This window comes from Rissa tridactyla, chromosome 13, assembly GCF_028500815.1.
Source record: "Rissa tridactyla isolate bRisTri1 chromosome 13, bRisTri1.patW.cur.20221130, whole genome shotgun sequence".
In the NCBI taxonomy this organism is placed as follows: domain Eukaryota; kingdom Metazoa; phylum Chordata; class Aves; order Charadriiformes; family Laridae; genus Rissa; species Rissa tridactyla.
The window spans coordinates 13,402,955-13,418,548 of NC_071478.1; the positions used below are offsets into that span (position 1 = coordinate 13,402,955).

At 57.3% G+C, this 15,594-nt stretch overlaps 1 protein-coding gene across 1 annotated transcript in view; it reads right to left on the bottom strand.

Annotated features, from left to right (window-relative positions):
* Window positions 1-2,380: 2,380 nt before the first annotated feature.
* Window positions 2,381-15,594, bottom strand: part of RBM19 (RNA binding motif protein 19) — a 73,292-nt gene continuing 60,078 nt past the window's right edge. The window contains exons 24-25 of the mRNA XM_054219881.1: window positions 12,951-13,063; window positions 2,381-2,762 (exon numbers count right to left, since the gene is read on the bottom strand). Coding sequence (XP_054075856.1) covers window positions 12,972-13,063 — 92 coding nt within the window. The 3' untranslated portion in view covers window positions 2,381-2,762; window positions 12,951-12,971. The remainder of the gene's footprint in view (window positions 2,763-12,950; window positions 13,064-15,594) is intronic.

Genomic DNA, 15,594 nt, shown 5'->3' on the forward strand with positions numbered 1-15,594 from the left:
CAGCATCTGTCCCCGGCTTGACCAGGGCACAGAGAAGCTGGAAAAGGCACCGGGAACAAAAAGGATGTCCCCAAAACTGAACGGCCTTGGGGTGAGGGAGTATCACAGAGCAGGAGAAGAGACACGCCAGGTTGGTGGCTCGTCCCAGCCTGGGCGAGGGTCGCTCTGGGTCACTCTCAGCTGGTTCCTTCTGTGTATTTTCCACTTGTGGTTCTCCTCCATCCATCCCCCGTCGATCCCTTCGCTCAGTGCAGGCACGGCAGGTTTCAGCCGAGAGAGCCCACAAACAACTCGGGGGAAGCAAAGTACTCCCTGGACCTGTTGCTTCGATGGGATTTCATGAGCGAAGATCCAGAGATGGGGGGCAAAAATGAGAGCACTGACTTGCAAAAGAGCAGGTGAGGCTTCACATCGCTTCTGGGTATCCTCAGGCATGAAAACGCCCATCCACAAGGTGCCCAGAAGGACAGGCTCCTCAGTCTGGAGTCGGACTGTGCTGCTGGTGGGACCTTCTCCCCCAGACACCGCAGTGAAAACCCCTCGGGTTAGTCGGCGAGACCACCAACACATGAGGCAACCGCAGCTCAGCATCCCCAGTGGTGACACAGCCCGTGGATGGTGCCCAGGTCCAAAGTCTACTCAATGCTGGGGTCACCAGAGCAGGCAGGACTAGCGCCCATTGGCGGTGGCACGGGGAGAGCTACTGGCCCTGTGGGTCCCTTACAGACACCCTGGTGTGACTCGGGGTCCTCTGCGACACACGAAACCTGGGGCAAAAGGACGGGCTTCTGGTTTCCCTTTGTTTGGAGACAAACTGAAGTCTTAACTTCACGCATTCAGCTTTCACGCTTCTCCATGGCATCCAGGCTGCGTTGCCCATCTCAGACGTCAACCTCCAGCCAACATCCCTCCTGGAGGACAGCTTTCTCCTGAGCTGCCTTCCACCTACAGTGACGTACCTTAATTCTTCACACACATCGTTAAACATCTTGCGTTTTCCCTTTAAGGCACGCAAGGCACTGCCAAGACTGGTTAGCGATGAGCACAGGGGCTGCACCCCTCCCTGGGTGCCCAGGCAGAACATCTCCTCTCCTCCCTGGCACCCTCAGGCACCCCCGGCTCTGGGTGCCCCCTCCAAGACACTGCAGGGTCCTCATTTTTCTCCCCCTGAAACCCGGGCACATCTCAGCCCTGGTGAGCAGCTTTTGAAGAGGGAAACACCAGTGAATCCTGATGTTTCTTTGATCCGTGGTGCCTAAAATCACCTTCTCCAAGCCCTTCGCCTCCAGGTGCACGTGCCGCCTTCCTGCTGGGAGAACAAGGGACATTTCTGGTTGGAGCCAGGGGACAGATGCCCTTCCTGGGCAGGGGTTTCCTGGCTCTGCCCCTCTCCTCCTAGAGCCAGCCGAGGAGTTCAAGGTTTTCCTTTTAATGCCTGAACGACCTGTGTGAAAAGCAAAGCCCGCACCTTTCCCCGCTAGCTCCCGCTTAGATGAGACGGGAGGAATCTACGGCCCACGTTTGGCTTGGAATGGGGTGTCCTGCATGTCCCTGAGCCACCGAGTCCATCACACACGGTCTCCTGCCAGCATGAAACCCGGCACTTGGTCCTCAGCAGCAGGAGGACATCGCTCCTCCGAGTCCCACTGATCTCCGGGGATGCTGATGCCGAGGGGTCCCAAGAAACCCCACCCCAAAACTGCAGCCGAAACCCCAGGCTGGACCAACCGAAGCGCTCAGCCCCAGGATTTTTATGGATTCAGGCTCAAATTAAGCTCAGGTGAGAAAAACTGAACCGGACACACAACCCGGAGAGATGCATCACCCCGGGAGGTCTGATGCCACAAGCGGATCTGAGCGTGGGGCCGCTCCTGGGAAGACGAGGCAAAAGGCAGAGCTCACCATGGCAGAGCAGAGATGGAGATTTACTTATTTTTTTTTTTAAAGGTATGCGGTTCACAAAAAGAAAAAAAAAAGGAAGAAAAAAAAAAAAAAGGCCCTGTGTTTGCAGCCAACACGTGTAATCTGTTGCAGCCCTTGTCAGACAAAACAGTTTTGCCGTAAGACAGCGATTCCCAGAGGGGAAAGGGGCGAAGTGAAAATACTTTATCAGCTGCGTACATATGTAAAGCGGTACCCTGGTTGAAAAGCAAAGCCTCTTTCCCTTTGAAAGCCGGGAAGGGAGAGACAGGAGGCGATTGCCTGAGAGCGGGGACAGAAATGACACAGGCACAAAGCCGAACGCAGCAAACCCCAGGCCTCCCTCCTAAAATATGCTTATCTCCCTATCGGACCAAAATAACTCCCTAGCTGTGGCGAATATGTGTTAAACAAACAAATCCAAACAAAACCTGAGATGCGGCTCAGTTTGGAAAACTCTTCAAACATCCGCGTGGTTTTTTTTTTTTTTTTAATGGACAGAAATTACCATTTAATTCAGACACTGAGAGCAGGTTCTGCCGGAGTCCCTGGGGCCGGCGGGGGAATTGTCCGTCTCCCCGAGTTTCTGTGCCACCAGGTTGGGCGGTTTCTGAGATGAAGGGGAATCCCATCCCTGCCCGGATTTAAGAGGAGATCCTCGGGCAGGACTATTCCTCCCGCTCCCAATTCTAGGTCTTAAAAAGCTGGGAATACCGAGACCTGGACATACGGCTTGAATCATCCCTCGGGTTCACGGGACGAGTGGACTCCGCTGGCAACAAGTGTGCTGGCTACCAAGTCCCCAGCCGAGGCTTCTCCCTCTCCAGCCATCAGCGAGAGACCTGAGAAGATGGAAAAAAAAATAATTAATGCCACGTAGCAGCTCCCTGCCAGCGAGGGGGTCTCGAGGAGGCTGCTGCCAGGCTCGTGGGGGGGACACACAAAGTACCCGGCTCCATCCCAAGCACGGCCGGTTCCTCCAGCGGGATGAAGAGTCTGGGGAGGGATGCGATGCCGGGGTGATTCCCATAAATACGGACGCAGGCAGGCAGGAGGGAGGTAAGAAACGGGATGGGGGGAGGAAGAGGAGTAAAGGAAGGCGAGGAAGAGGAGAAGAAAGGGAAGGAGAGGCGGCGGCGAGGGGAGAGGGAAGGAGCACGCGCGCGTGCCCATCTGGGCGATGCATCACATTGAAATTGTCCCGCATTAAAAATTCACCAGCCAGTGAATTTTCAAGGGATTTGTAGTAATTAGATGACAAAATGCTGGCAAATCTCAGGCTTGCCAAAGATGTTACTCAGGGGTCAAAGACTCGACACTTTTGGCTGGGTAATTTGTAAGTGTCAATCACACTCAGCCATCAGAGAGAAAGGAGAGATCTAAGGGCTGAATCCTAACGAAGTCCGTCGCCCCCGCCGCCCCCCTCCCGCAGCCGCGCTCACTGCCCGGCGCAGGGGGCTCCTGCAACAGCGGCTGAAACACGGAGTGGGGTGGGTTTGGTTTGTTTTTTTTTTTTTTTTTTAAATTAAAAACAAATAAAAATTAAAAACTTCCCAGTTTTCATTTTTCACCCCCAATTTCAGGTGGGAGGAACACCCGCCCTGGTTTTGCAGGGTGCCTGGGGCGACGTGCCTGTCCGGTTTATCCTGCCGGGGGAGGTGGGTAGGACGGTGAGAGCAGTGTCCCCCCCTGGAGCGAGCCCTCCGCAGCCCTGCATCACTTCTTCCGCGCTTCAAATTGCTCCTGGGACAGTCTGTCCTCCCGTTTCCCAGGGCTTTCTCAGCCCAGGCTGATACACTGGGCTGGGTTCGGCTGCAAAGGAAATTAAACCAGCTCCCGCCTGCGATCTGCCTGTTTCTGCCCCCCCATCAGGTGTGACAGAGCCTTCGGAGCTGCCGGCATCATCCCACCAGTTGTCTCTGCCCGCCCCGGCTCTGTCGAAATAACCTGGGTTAATTTGGACACTGTCGGGATGCTCCCAGCCCTGGGCGGTGACGGGGACAGCCGAGGGGGTGGCCGTGCCAGTGGAGCGGATGGAAGGGGAGGGTCCCGCACACCCACCCCAGAGCCTGGGGGAGAAAAGAAGGTAAAATGTTTTTCTCGGGGCAGGGTGGACCCCGCGAAAGCCGGGTTCGGCCCCACGGGGATGGCTGCCCGCAGATGTGGCGTATGGCCGGGATGGAAATCTCGGGTGGCGCTTCGGATGAAGCTTTATTTCGCATTTTGTGGTGTGATTTCCAGGCCGACGAAGGAGAAAACCTTCGGACCGGCTGGAGGGCGGCACCCGTGCGCTTCCCCAGCCCCACCAGTATCCGCGGGATGGCGGCTGCCAGCACGGGCTATGCTCAAATCCAAAAAGATTTTAGGTCACCAAGCGCAGGAGAGGCAGGAGCATGATTTTCTCTCCATCCCTCGTGGCTTATAAAGCCATCCTCATTACACCTGCTAAATCCCACCTCCGGTTTTGGGGCCGTAAGGGATGGTTTAAGCTGTAGGGAAGGGATGGAGGGACACAGCGGTGGTGGGGGGTGAGGGGGTGGAATCCGGCCACTCTGCGGTGCTGGGCTATCGAGAGCATCCATCACACCCGAGAGAAAAACACCCTGCGCACCCCGAAACCACTTTCCGACGCGCTTAAATAAGTGAAGTCACGGGGGTGGGGGAAGTGGGGGGAACACAACTAACCCAAAAGGTTTTTTCGCTCCGTGCCACCCAGCGCTAAATTTTGCGAGTGTCCTCAATCCAGCGGCGCGGGGAAGGGGGAGGCGAAGAAGGGCAGGAGGAAAATCGCCTTTGGCCAGAGTTGCTGCAGTTGATTTGGAATCCATGGCAATTCCTTGCTGTAGGACGGCGGGACCGTAATAGCTGGTAACTCAGCCAAGCGGCGGCATGGTGCTCTCCAGCCATTGCGCTGCCCTATATAAGGGAGCTGAGGGGACTGTAAAAGTGGCTGCAGGTTTCTCCTCAATTTAAAAAGTCATTTAGCGGCTGCAAAACACCGCCTGGCAACAGCCGGCCCTCGGAGGGGCTTCCTTCCTTCAGCTCCTCATCAGCCGCACGCTCAGCTTCTATTCTGCCTATTTAAATAGCTCCAATCACAGACCGGGATCTGCGGAGGTGCTTTGCCATTTTTTTTTTTTCCTTCTTTATCTTAACTCTATCAAACATCATCTTAAGATGCTGCTGAAGGAGCATTTGTGGGGAAGTGGCAGCTGATCTGCGGCAGGGAAGGACTCTGCGAGGATCCATCGCTTCTGCTCCGTCCGGCGTCGGGCACTCGGGAGCTGTTTCCCATGAGCAGAAGGTGCCCATGGGGCAGCAATCGCTGTCCCAGCAGCTTTGCTAAGCCCCGGGCTGGGGACATCACGTGTGGGGACATGGTGACACCGGCTCCGGACCGTCCCATCCACGTGGGCTGCGGGGCAGGGGCGCTGGCAGGATGCACGGACCTGGAATGCTAACGCCCATCGGCCCAGCACGGTCCCGGGGCTGGAAGAGAGAGCTGAGCCTAATTACATGGTACTAATTACGGGCTGTGGATCCGTGCTCCTGCAGGTCCTGGCCTGGCCGCCACCAGGACACCGTCCCTTCTCCGGGGTCCTCCCCCGTCGCCGCTCTCCGGTTTCCCCGCTCTCGCGCTGGCATCGCTTTCCCTATTTTCACCGATTCAGGTCACACCGTGCGCACAGCCGCTCCAGCCAACGTCTGTCGATATTCTCTCTGTCTCTCCTCCTAGCTCCAGTTTGGGGTGAAAGCCTCCCTTATTAGCCAATTTGGATACCCATTTACTGTGAATTACTGAGCCTGATTATTATTCATGAATGGCTAAGTCTGAAATCTCAAGCCCTGCCATGCGATTTCTCTCCCTCTCCAATGCATATATTTAGGGAAAACAGGAGGCAGCGCGTCTCAGTCACAGGCAGCCGCGCTCCAGGGAAAGGAAAGCTGCCTCCTCGCTCTCCTGTTCGACTTCCTGGCCAGGAAGGTGGTGGTGGAAGCTGGAAGGTGGTGATGGAAGGAGGAAAGTAGTGGTGGAAAGTGGAAGGTAGTGGTGGAAGGTGGTGGTGGAAGAAGGAAGGTGGTGGTGGAAGGAGGAAGGTGTTGGCGGAAGCTGGAAGGTGGTGATGTAAGGAGAAAGGTGGTAGTGGAAGGAGGAAGGTGGCGGTAGGAGCTGGAAGGTGGTGGTGGAAGGTGGTGGTGGAAGGTGGTGGTGGAACGAAGAAAGTGGTGGTGGAAGGAGAAGGGTGGTGGTGGAAGCTGGAAGATGGCGGTAGGAGCTGGAAGGTGGTGGTGGAACGAAGAAAGTGGTGGTGGAAGGAGGAAGGTGGTGGTGCAAGGAGGAGGTGGTGGTGCCAAACACTGGTGACGGTGCGACCCAGGGTAAGGTCCAGACACACCACAATATTAAGGAGAAGCTCATCCCCCCAAATCCCGAGCAAATCTCCAGCCACCATCCCACCCCACAGGTGGCCACAGCCCGCGGCGATGCCAGTTTGCTGCTGTCACCTTCCATGATGGGGTCCAGCGACTGGGAGCCACCTTGGCTGGGGCTGAGCCCGGCTGATCCGCGGCAATTGGTCACCCAGCGGCAACTGGTCTGATCCCTTAGACACGGGCAGAGTATTTGAGTGCTGGCTGCAGGGAAGGTGAAAGAGGTTTCCGTGCCCCGTGGGGACACGATGGGGCAGCCGCAGCAGCGTCCCTTGGCTAATCCTCCGGCAGGGGAGAAGCAAACGGCATTTGCAATTGCAAAGGGCCGGTGGAAGGAGGAAGGGAGAGAATTTAGGAGCTGAAGAAAAGCAAGCCCCGACTGCTGGCTAAAGAGGAGTTTGCAGCACACCTGCACGCCCGGCAGGGAGCTGGGATGCTGCCAGCAGGGATGCGGGAATGGGCACGGCACGCAGCTGCTTCCACCTGTAGGTCTGCACCGTGCTCTGCAAATGGGGGAATGGAGGCAGCGTGGGAGGATTTTGGTGGAGAACATCGCTCCGCCAGCACGCTGCCTCTTCCATCTCAAGGGAGCGGCAACCCAAGCACTGGGTTTTTTCAAGCCCAAACCCTTCCTGCGTGTTTCCTTGCTCAGGAAGACAACTTCAGGCCGGCACAGACGCCGCACTTAGTGCCTCTGCGAGCAGCCAAGCAACGCTGGGAGAGCTGCCAGGGAGAAGGGGATGGCCGAAAGGTGGAAAGAATGGCTTGAGATCCCCCAGCTCCTGCCTGGAGCCGGCAGCTGGGCTGGAAAAGCAGCAAAAGACGACACCAGGGGGATGGGAGCTCTTCCCGCAGGGAAAGACATCCCCGGTGGGGATGTGTGGGGAACGGCATCTCCAGTGGGGATGTCTGGGGAACGGCGTCCACGGTGTTTGCTGCGAAGAGACAGGAAGCGCTTCCCAGAGCCCCGCTCCGTGGGAGGAAGCTCTCCTGGGCACACCTGGGAGGAAGACTTTGCAAAGGCAAGACGGGACTAAACGAGCTGCAATTCGTGATCCAAAGCCGTAGGAAAAGTGATGAAAAGGAAACCACCCCGCGGCTGAGCAGAGGGACGGGGACCCGTTGTAAGCAGCAGCAATTCAAGCCTGGGAAAAAAGAAGAGCGGGATGGGACCTGCCTGCGCCGAATCCCCTGCCTCCTCCCGTGGGACAGCGAGAAAACCAACACAGATCGTCGACAAGGGTTTTCCGAAGGCGATGAGTGACTTTGAGCAATCAAAGAGGTCCAAGAGCAGCGGGAAGCACCGCTTGGGGAAAACACACAGCCCTGGAAGCAGAGGGATCACAGCGCCCTGGGACATTCTCTCCGCGGTGACTTGCCCGCTCTCCCCTTAAGTAGATAACAGCCCACACAGGCCTCTGGCAACAGGCAGCAATAAAGTAAAGCTAGTTTTACATTAAAACCCGTTAACCCTCTAATTCAGTAAAAAGGCTGCATTTGAATAATATCCTAATCCAATTCCAGAGCCAGCCCCGGGGAGGGGGATCCGGCGGGTGCCTGGGGACCAGCCGCAGCCGTCACAGCTCCCGCTCAGCTCGACGGGGTCTCGCCCCGCGCGAAGCCATCGCCACCTGGCAAAAACCCAGCCGTCGGGGCAGCGGGCTTCAACCTGGGGGCCGCAGACCCCACGGGGACCGTGCAGAAGAGGGGACTGAGCGAAACCCAGCAGTTCCAGTTCTCTGCTGGCGTGACCACGCGCCTCGCGCGAGCCCGGAGACTCCCCGAAGCTCGAAATCACCCGCGCAGCCCCGAAAACGGTTGTGATCTCCCGCTCTCGCCCGCAGAGCGATGAGTGACGAGCCGGGCAGAGGCTTTGGAGGGGGCTGCTCGTCCCCTCCGCCACCATCACAGCCTGGATACGACGCACCCACCCCAAAAAGGAGACCCACAGCAGGCGAGCATCCCACCCCAAAAGCACCCCCGATCTCCCCAGGGAGCGCCGGGCAGCCCGGGGGTGACCGACATGCACGGTGACACCGGCCTCGCGGTGCCAAGAGCCAGCAAAACAGGGCGGGGGGGGGGGGGGGGCCAGGGCTCACAGCTCCTCACAGCCCAATTACAACAATTAGGGTGCGATCGCTGGTTATAGATACCGCCTTTCTGAATAATCGTTACGGCGAAAAGAAAACTCTTACCACTCATAAAAGCGGCGTATTGCGAAGGTTTTCGGCTGCAGAAGGATGCGCTGGGGTTAAGGACCGGGGGGAGGATATTTCCCAGCTTTAACGGCGCGGACGGTTAAGAGAGTTTGCATTATTTTATCATTAGGATTGTTTCAGAACTGGGGGCAAAAAAAAAAAAAAAAAAAAGGCTGTGGGGAGCGATGAATTTGCTGCAGACCTACTTAGGCATTCATTTTAATTCAGGGTAATTAGCAGGTATACGCTCGTTTTCAGAAAATTCCCGTTAAACTCACTGATTTCAGGGGTGCGATGTGGGGGATTCTCAATACGTAACAAAGGAGCGGAGCCTCTTGCTTGCGGAGCGGGAATTAACTCAAACTGTTCTCCAGAGCCACGATCAGCACTTTCGTAATTAATGTACGGGCATATATATATATATATATATCTGTATACACACACACAGCACCCACCCCCCCCGCCCGCCCCCCCTGCGCACATCAAACAGATTTCCTCGATACCAAATTGCCTGAAAAATTAACCAATGTCAAACTGCTCAACAAGATAAGTATCATTAAGGGAAAAAGAAAATCTTCATTATGTTTGAAGGTATGGAAAAGAAAAAAAAAACAAAACAAAAAACCCCAACAAAACCCTCATGAATGTTTTCTAGGCTGTTTCCAGACCGGGAAATAACGTGTTTTAAAACATATCAAAGGGTTAAATTAATTTTCATTAAAATTTAAATTTGAGAAGGCTCCCTCTCTTCTTTCCTCCCTCCTCCCCGCCTTTGAACGTTTGACTGGCAACCATTTCATATTTCAATCTCGGCAGAACAAATTGAATTAGATGTTGAAACCAAACTCGGCTCTGTTCTCTAAAGCCTACATGCTCTGCTTGCGCTAATCCTTTTCGTCGCCGCTGCAGACCTCAGAGACACTCAGCAAGAAACCTGCCCCGCCACAAAAGACAATGAAGGGAGAGAGGGGAAAAAAAAAAAACCAAAAAAAACACCACCGGGAAAAAAAAAAACAAAAAAACCAGGAAAAATCCAAAATCCAACCCCAACCTGCAACGCTGCAAAGCTTCGCTGAAATCGTGTGCGGGCTGGGGTGATCCACGTGCATGGAAGGGACCCTGCCCGGCTCCTCCGCCCTCTCTGCCGGCCATCGGCTGCACCCCCGGGATGCTAAAGCCCCGTTTCCCCATGGTGACCCCCTCCTCATCGGCGCGAAGCCACCCCAGCACCACCGATGGGTCCCACTGCCGCTGCCCCCCTGCCTCCCAGCGCCATGCTGGCACAGATGGCCAAGGCAGTGGGGAGCCGCAGAGGGAGCGGGGACGGGAACGCCACTCGTCAACGCTGAGCAAAAAAAGGGAGAAAAAAAGGCTTGTCACCATTTCGGGCGACGCGGTGACACCCCCTTTGACAGCGCCGCTCCGACACCTGTGCCTCAGTTTACCCATTGGTCAATCACACACAAACGCCTGCCTGCTGCAGGGCAAGGTGGATGCTTGGAAGCAGTGGAAGGGCTTTTGAGCTGCAGCATGGTTTGGGGGACCAGCTTGGGGTGTTACAGCTCTGTCACTGAGCTCAGCCTCCTCCGGGGGTCCGCACAAAGAGCCGGGGAGCTGCCGGTGTTGAATCCAGGGCCCCACGGAGAGGACCAGTTTCAGGGAGGAGGTCTGCAGAGGAGCTGGGACAGGATGCATCCGAAAATGCTGGGCTTGCCTGGGCTCTTTGCTGTCTGTCCTGCACCTCCTGTGCTGCTCCACCCCTCCCCAGATTCCCACCTCCATCCCTCCAACAGCTCCATCCCTCCCCACCTCCATCCCCAGCTCCATCTCCCCTCACCTCTATCCCTCCCCACCTCCATCCCTCCTCACCTCTATCCCTCCCCATCTCCATCCCTCCAACAGCTCCATCTGCCCTCAGCTCCAACCCTCCCCACCTCCATCCCTTGCCAGCTCCATCCCTCCCCAGTTCCATCCCTCCCCAGCTCCATCCCTCCTCACCTCTATCCCTCCTCACCTCTATCCCTCTGCACCTCTATCCCTCCCCAGCTCCGTCCCTCCCCAGCTGTAGCCCTCCAACAGCTCCATCTGTCCCCAGCTCCAACCCTCCCCAGCTCCAACCCTCCCCAGCTCCATCCCTCCTCACCTCTATCCCTCCCCAGCTCCGTCCCTCCAACAGCTCCATCCCTCCCCAGCTCCATCCCTCCTCACCTCTATCCCTCCCCAGCTCCGTCCCTCCAGCAACTCCATCCCCCCCCATCTCCATCCCCAGCTCCATCCCTCCTCGCCTCTATCCCTCCCCAGCTCCGTCCCTCCCACCTCCCTCCCTCCCCACCTCCATCCCTCCTCAGCTCTGTCCCTCTCCACCTCCATCCCTCCCCAGCTCCATTCCTTTCCCCCTCCATCCCTCCCCAGCTCCATCCTCGGGCTAGCTGCTGGAGAAGGTGTTAACAGCATGTCCACCTCGAGGCATCCTTAAATCAGAGCCGCTCCAAGGGAACAAATGTTATCTCGAGGCCCCGGCACTTACTGCAGACGCACTGCATGAAGCAGGCAGTTATTTAACCCAACTCGGATTATTCCTGCGGTCATGTAAGCACCTTCCCTTTCATCAGGAGGGCCCCGGCGCTGTGCTAGTGCCCGGCTCTTGCAGCGGCCGGGGAAGGCAGATGTATTAGCAGGGTTATTGGTCCGCTCCAGACCCAGATGCGTTCGCTATTCAGGCAGCCAGCGGTGTCGTGGGTTGAACAAAAGTCCGGTAATAAGTAAGGTTATGAGCATCCCACTGCTAGGTGTATTGCGTACCGCCTTGCAGCAATAGGTAGGTATTGCCGAGAGGAAAACAGCCTCTCCGGCAGTAATGTGCATCGCGCACACAAACACCCGGCAGTGAATGCAGGGTGGCTTCCTGGTGCCGGTACACGGAGCACAGCCCCGGCTTCTCCCCGTGCTGATACACGGAGCACAGCCCCAGCTTGTCCCAGTGCCAATACACGGAGGACAGCCCCGGCTTCTCCCTATGCCAATACATGGAGAACATCCCTGGCTTCTCCTGGTACCGATACACGGAGGACAGCCCCGGCTCCTCCCGGTGCCAATACACAAAGGACAGCCCTGGCTTCTCCCAGTGCCGATGCACGGAGGACAGCCCCAGCTTCTCCCCGGCATGCTCAGCTCAACACCGCTTCGGGACATATAAAGCCCCAGCAGCACCCCAAAAACCAGGGGACACTTGGAAGAGACTTAGGAACTGGCATCATTTCTGTGGCTGTAAAAACGAGAGCCAGAACGTGTCAAAATCCTTCCCCTGGGAGGTGTTGAGCCGTGCTGGAGAAAGCGTGGCAGGGACTTTCTCCCCAGCACGAAGGATTCGTCAACCCAGCGCCCCGAGGCACCTCCCCATGGGCAGTGTGTGGCCGCAACGCGCTTGTCACTCTTGTCCCTGCAGGAGTTTCTCAGCACAGGATGGGGTTTTGTCACTGGGGCGGTGGGCGCTGTGTCCCTCCGCGGATGGAAAAGCGGGGCAGACAGCAGTTCAAAGGGACCTGGGAGCCCCCCTGGTGTTTTTATAACACTTCTCCAGATGCTGTGGCTGGAGAACAGATTTCCTACCGGCAATCCGAGGTTTTCACCGTGACCACAAACACAGGCAAAGGAGATCCACGAGCCTGTCTCACCCCTCTTGAAGCCACGCAGGGTTTGCTGGGCGGTCTCAAAAGGAGGTGGGGGGGCTGGCTGAACTGCACGGTGGTTTGACCGCAGGGAGCTATTTATTCCTGGCTCCCTCCTGCCAACCTCTGCCATCCCATGCTCTCCAGCCTTGAGAGATGCTACTCCCAGACGACACCCGCCAAGGAGAACATGAAATGGCACAAACTAGACCCTGGGGTGCGTGGTGGCCAGGGAGGGAGCGAAGCCGTGGAGACTGGGGGGGGCGGGCAGTTTTCCCTGCCTTTGCCAAACTATCTGTTTTGTGGTGGCAGCTGCAGGTTGGTCTCCAAACAGACGTTTTTTTTTTTTTCTTTTTTTTTTTATTTTGGCAGCCCATCTGTTCTCCCCCAACCAGAGCGAGGGCCGATTCACGACTCGACAGCCATTTCTGCTGCAACAGCAACTCTGCCGGATTCCCTCGTAGGAAAGCAAACCCGCTGGGGAGCGCACGGGAAAGACAAGCAGCGCACGCACTCGCTTCAACGCGGGGCCTAAACTGAGCTCAAATCTGGGCTGTAACCCCCGAAATCACGGCTAAGAGCCTGTGGGGTGACAGGGGGAGGCAGCGGGTGGGACCCCCAGCTCGGGTGCTGAGGCCACCTTCTCCTCCTCCTGGCACTGCCGACCCCGCGTCAGCCTGAGGCATGTTGACCTTCAGGGCCAGCCGTGCCCCGCCAAGGCCCCGGTACCCACCTCGCCGATGCCAGGCAGCTGCTAGATGGCCTCGTCTTTGTTGCTCTCCTCCTCTTCCAGGTGCTCCAGGATTTCATTCAAAACCTCCGATCGTTTTCTCTTCTTTGGGGAGTCTGTCCAGATCCGGGTGGTAGCGAAGGAGATGCGGGAGCAGAAGAAAAGCAGAGATTACAACCCGGGCCCAGGCATGATCTCCTCCAGCTCATCTCCTGCTACCTCCAGCCTGCCTCACCCCCCTCCCGGCTAAAGCCCCCCAACTAGCATTTACTTCTCACCGGCCAGGGCACCATGGCTGGAGGTGGGACTCCTCACCTACCGCCCACGCTTTGGTTCCCAGGCTCTGCTGGAAGCAAACAGCCCCAGTGTACAAATAGGCTCGTTGGTGATGTTGACCCTACCTGTTGACCCCAATTCACCCATCCCCTGTCCAAGAGTGGTCGCAAGACCAACCTAGACACCAGCCTTGGTTGAAGGTGGCCTTTGGCAGGACACAGACCCACCAACACCCTTGCTGAGATGTAAGATGCCCGGCCCTGCAGCCCAGCATGCATCGCCCACCTCGGCCGGCAATGGGTGAAGGCAAGAGATGGGGCAGGGATGTCCCTGCTTTGCTTCTCCTGCCCCACACTGACAGCGCTGTCCTGTGACCCCCGGGGCATCATCCCGCTCCCGAAACTGCCGTGGGGCACTGCACCGCGCACGCATCCCTCCCCGTGGACGCGACAGCCTGCGGGAGGGCGAGAAACCCCCGGGGACTGCCGGCACCCGAGCGAGCACCCCGACCCCGCATCGGCGCCGGGGGGGACAAAGCCATTTGGTCCCCGTGCCAAGGCCGATGTCGGTGCTGGCTCCTCTCCGCCGGGCAAGAAGTGGCCTCTCGGCAGGAGCGGCGGCGCAGCCCCCTCTCCCCCCCGCTCGCTCCCCAGCCAGCGGCTCTCGCTCGCTCGCAGCACATGGAGAACAGCTGTTTAAATCCTGCTTTCAGACATCAAAAGCCTCGCTGGGTTTCTCAAACAAACAAACATACCATAGGACTAAAGAAAAGGTGTAAAATAAATAAATGGAACAAGCTGTGCATTTTCTTTTAGTATTACAGCTGCTGCGGGAGATAAACAACAAGTAAATGTCACAAAACATCAATACAGAAGAAATTAACCTGACAAAAGCTCACATCCCCCCCCCCCCCCCCGCCTCCCCCCAACTCCCAACAATTTTGCATTTCTGGAGTTCCCATCTAATGATTTTATTTTTCAATTAATTCCTTGACAGAGCGCCAGAACCCGCCTCCCTCCGTGATGGAGGCTGTGGGGACGGGCAGGGGGACCGGGGGTGACGGTGGCCCCCACTCCCCTCCCGGCGCCCACCCTGCCAAGCTTGGGGGGAGTCGAGGGGCACCTCGAGGTGACCCCCCCGGGACCCTCCAGCGGTTCGTCCCAGTTCAATCATTCCTCCATCCTGGAGGAAGGTGCCAATTCGGTGGTTCTCCCTCCTGGCTCCCGCTCCCCTGGCCAGCATCGCCCTTGGGGCTCGGAAATGGCATCAAACGTGGTCTCAGCACCCAAATCCATAGCAGGGCAGAATTTGTCCCCCCCCCGCCACCCCTTCCCCACCAGACCCCGACTTGCCCCATGCGGAGAGCTCGCACGGAGGCGACGATGGGGGTTGCGGGATGCTGGGTGCTAAGGGAGCATCCCTCAGCAGCCCGGTGCACCCAGGGGACCCGCCGTGGCGTGGGGCAGGGGGCTGGCAGGGCAAACAGCCCCCACCGTGTGCTCCGGATTCACCGGCTCGGCCACAGCACCGCCAGGGAGCACCGGGAGCATCCCCCCATCCTCCTAACAAGGAGAAAAAGGGAGGAAACCCCCCCCAGGAGGGTGGGGAAGGGAATTGGTTCGACTTCCGTTCTGCCGCTCCAAGCTGGTTAAGGTTTGCCCGCTAACGATCCCATTTGCTTCCTTTAAACAATAGCCAAAGCCGGTGGGGGTGGGCCGAGAGGGGGATTACCACGGGATTAGAACGTGGCAGGGTTGCGGATGCCACGCTAATCCTGCAGGGTTTTACTCTCCGGCTACGGCATGTGTTTGCATTAGTTACAGATGCTCTCTAAAAATAAAAAAAAAAAAAAAAAGAAAAGAAAAAAAAAAGAAAAAAAAAGAAAAAGAAGAATGGAGAAAAAAGGAGAGCCCAAAAGGCTGGGAAGTGAGGGCGAGCGCTGGGGGGGGCTGTAACGCAGCCGAGGGGTAAAAGGAGCAGCTTTGGGGTCTGCGGCCAACGGAGAAGCAACCTGGGAAAGGTGATGGGGACGGGGAAGACCCTTCCCATGCCGCCGGGGAGGGCATGAGGATCGGGTCCAGAGCGGAGAACGCTTTCCCCTGCGCACCCTGTGCTTCCAGCAAACAGCTGGCTGATGGCTGGACTACGCGATCGGAAAGGTCCTCTCCAACCTAAGCAATTCTATGATTCTATGACCTGTAAATAACCAGAGGGGCTCTGCTGCTTTCCACCCACCCACAGCCCTCTGCCGAGACCGGGGCTCTCACCAGAAACGCTCTCACAACCAAAATACAAGCCAGACGCCCCTCCCCACGCATCCCTCTCTCATTCACCCACTCCTCACCATCCGCATCCCCTCTTCCCACCCCAT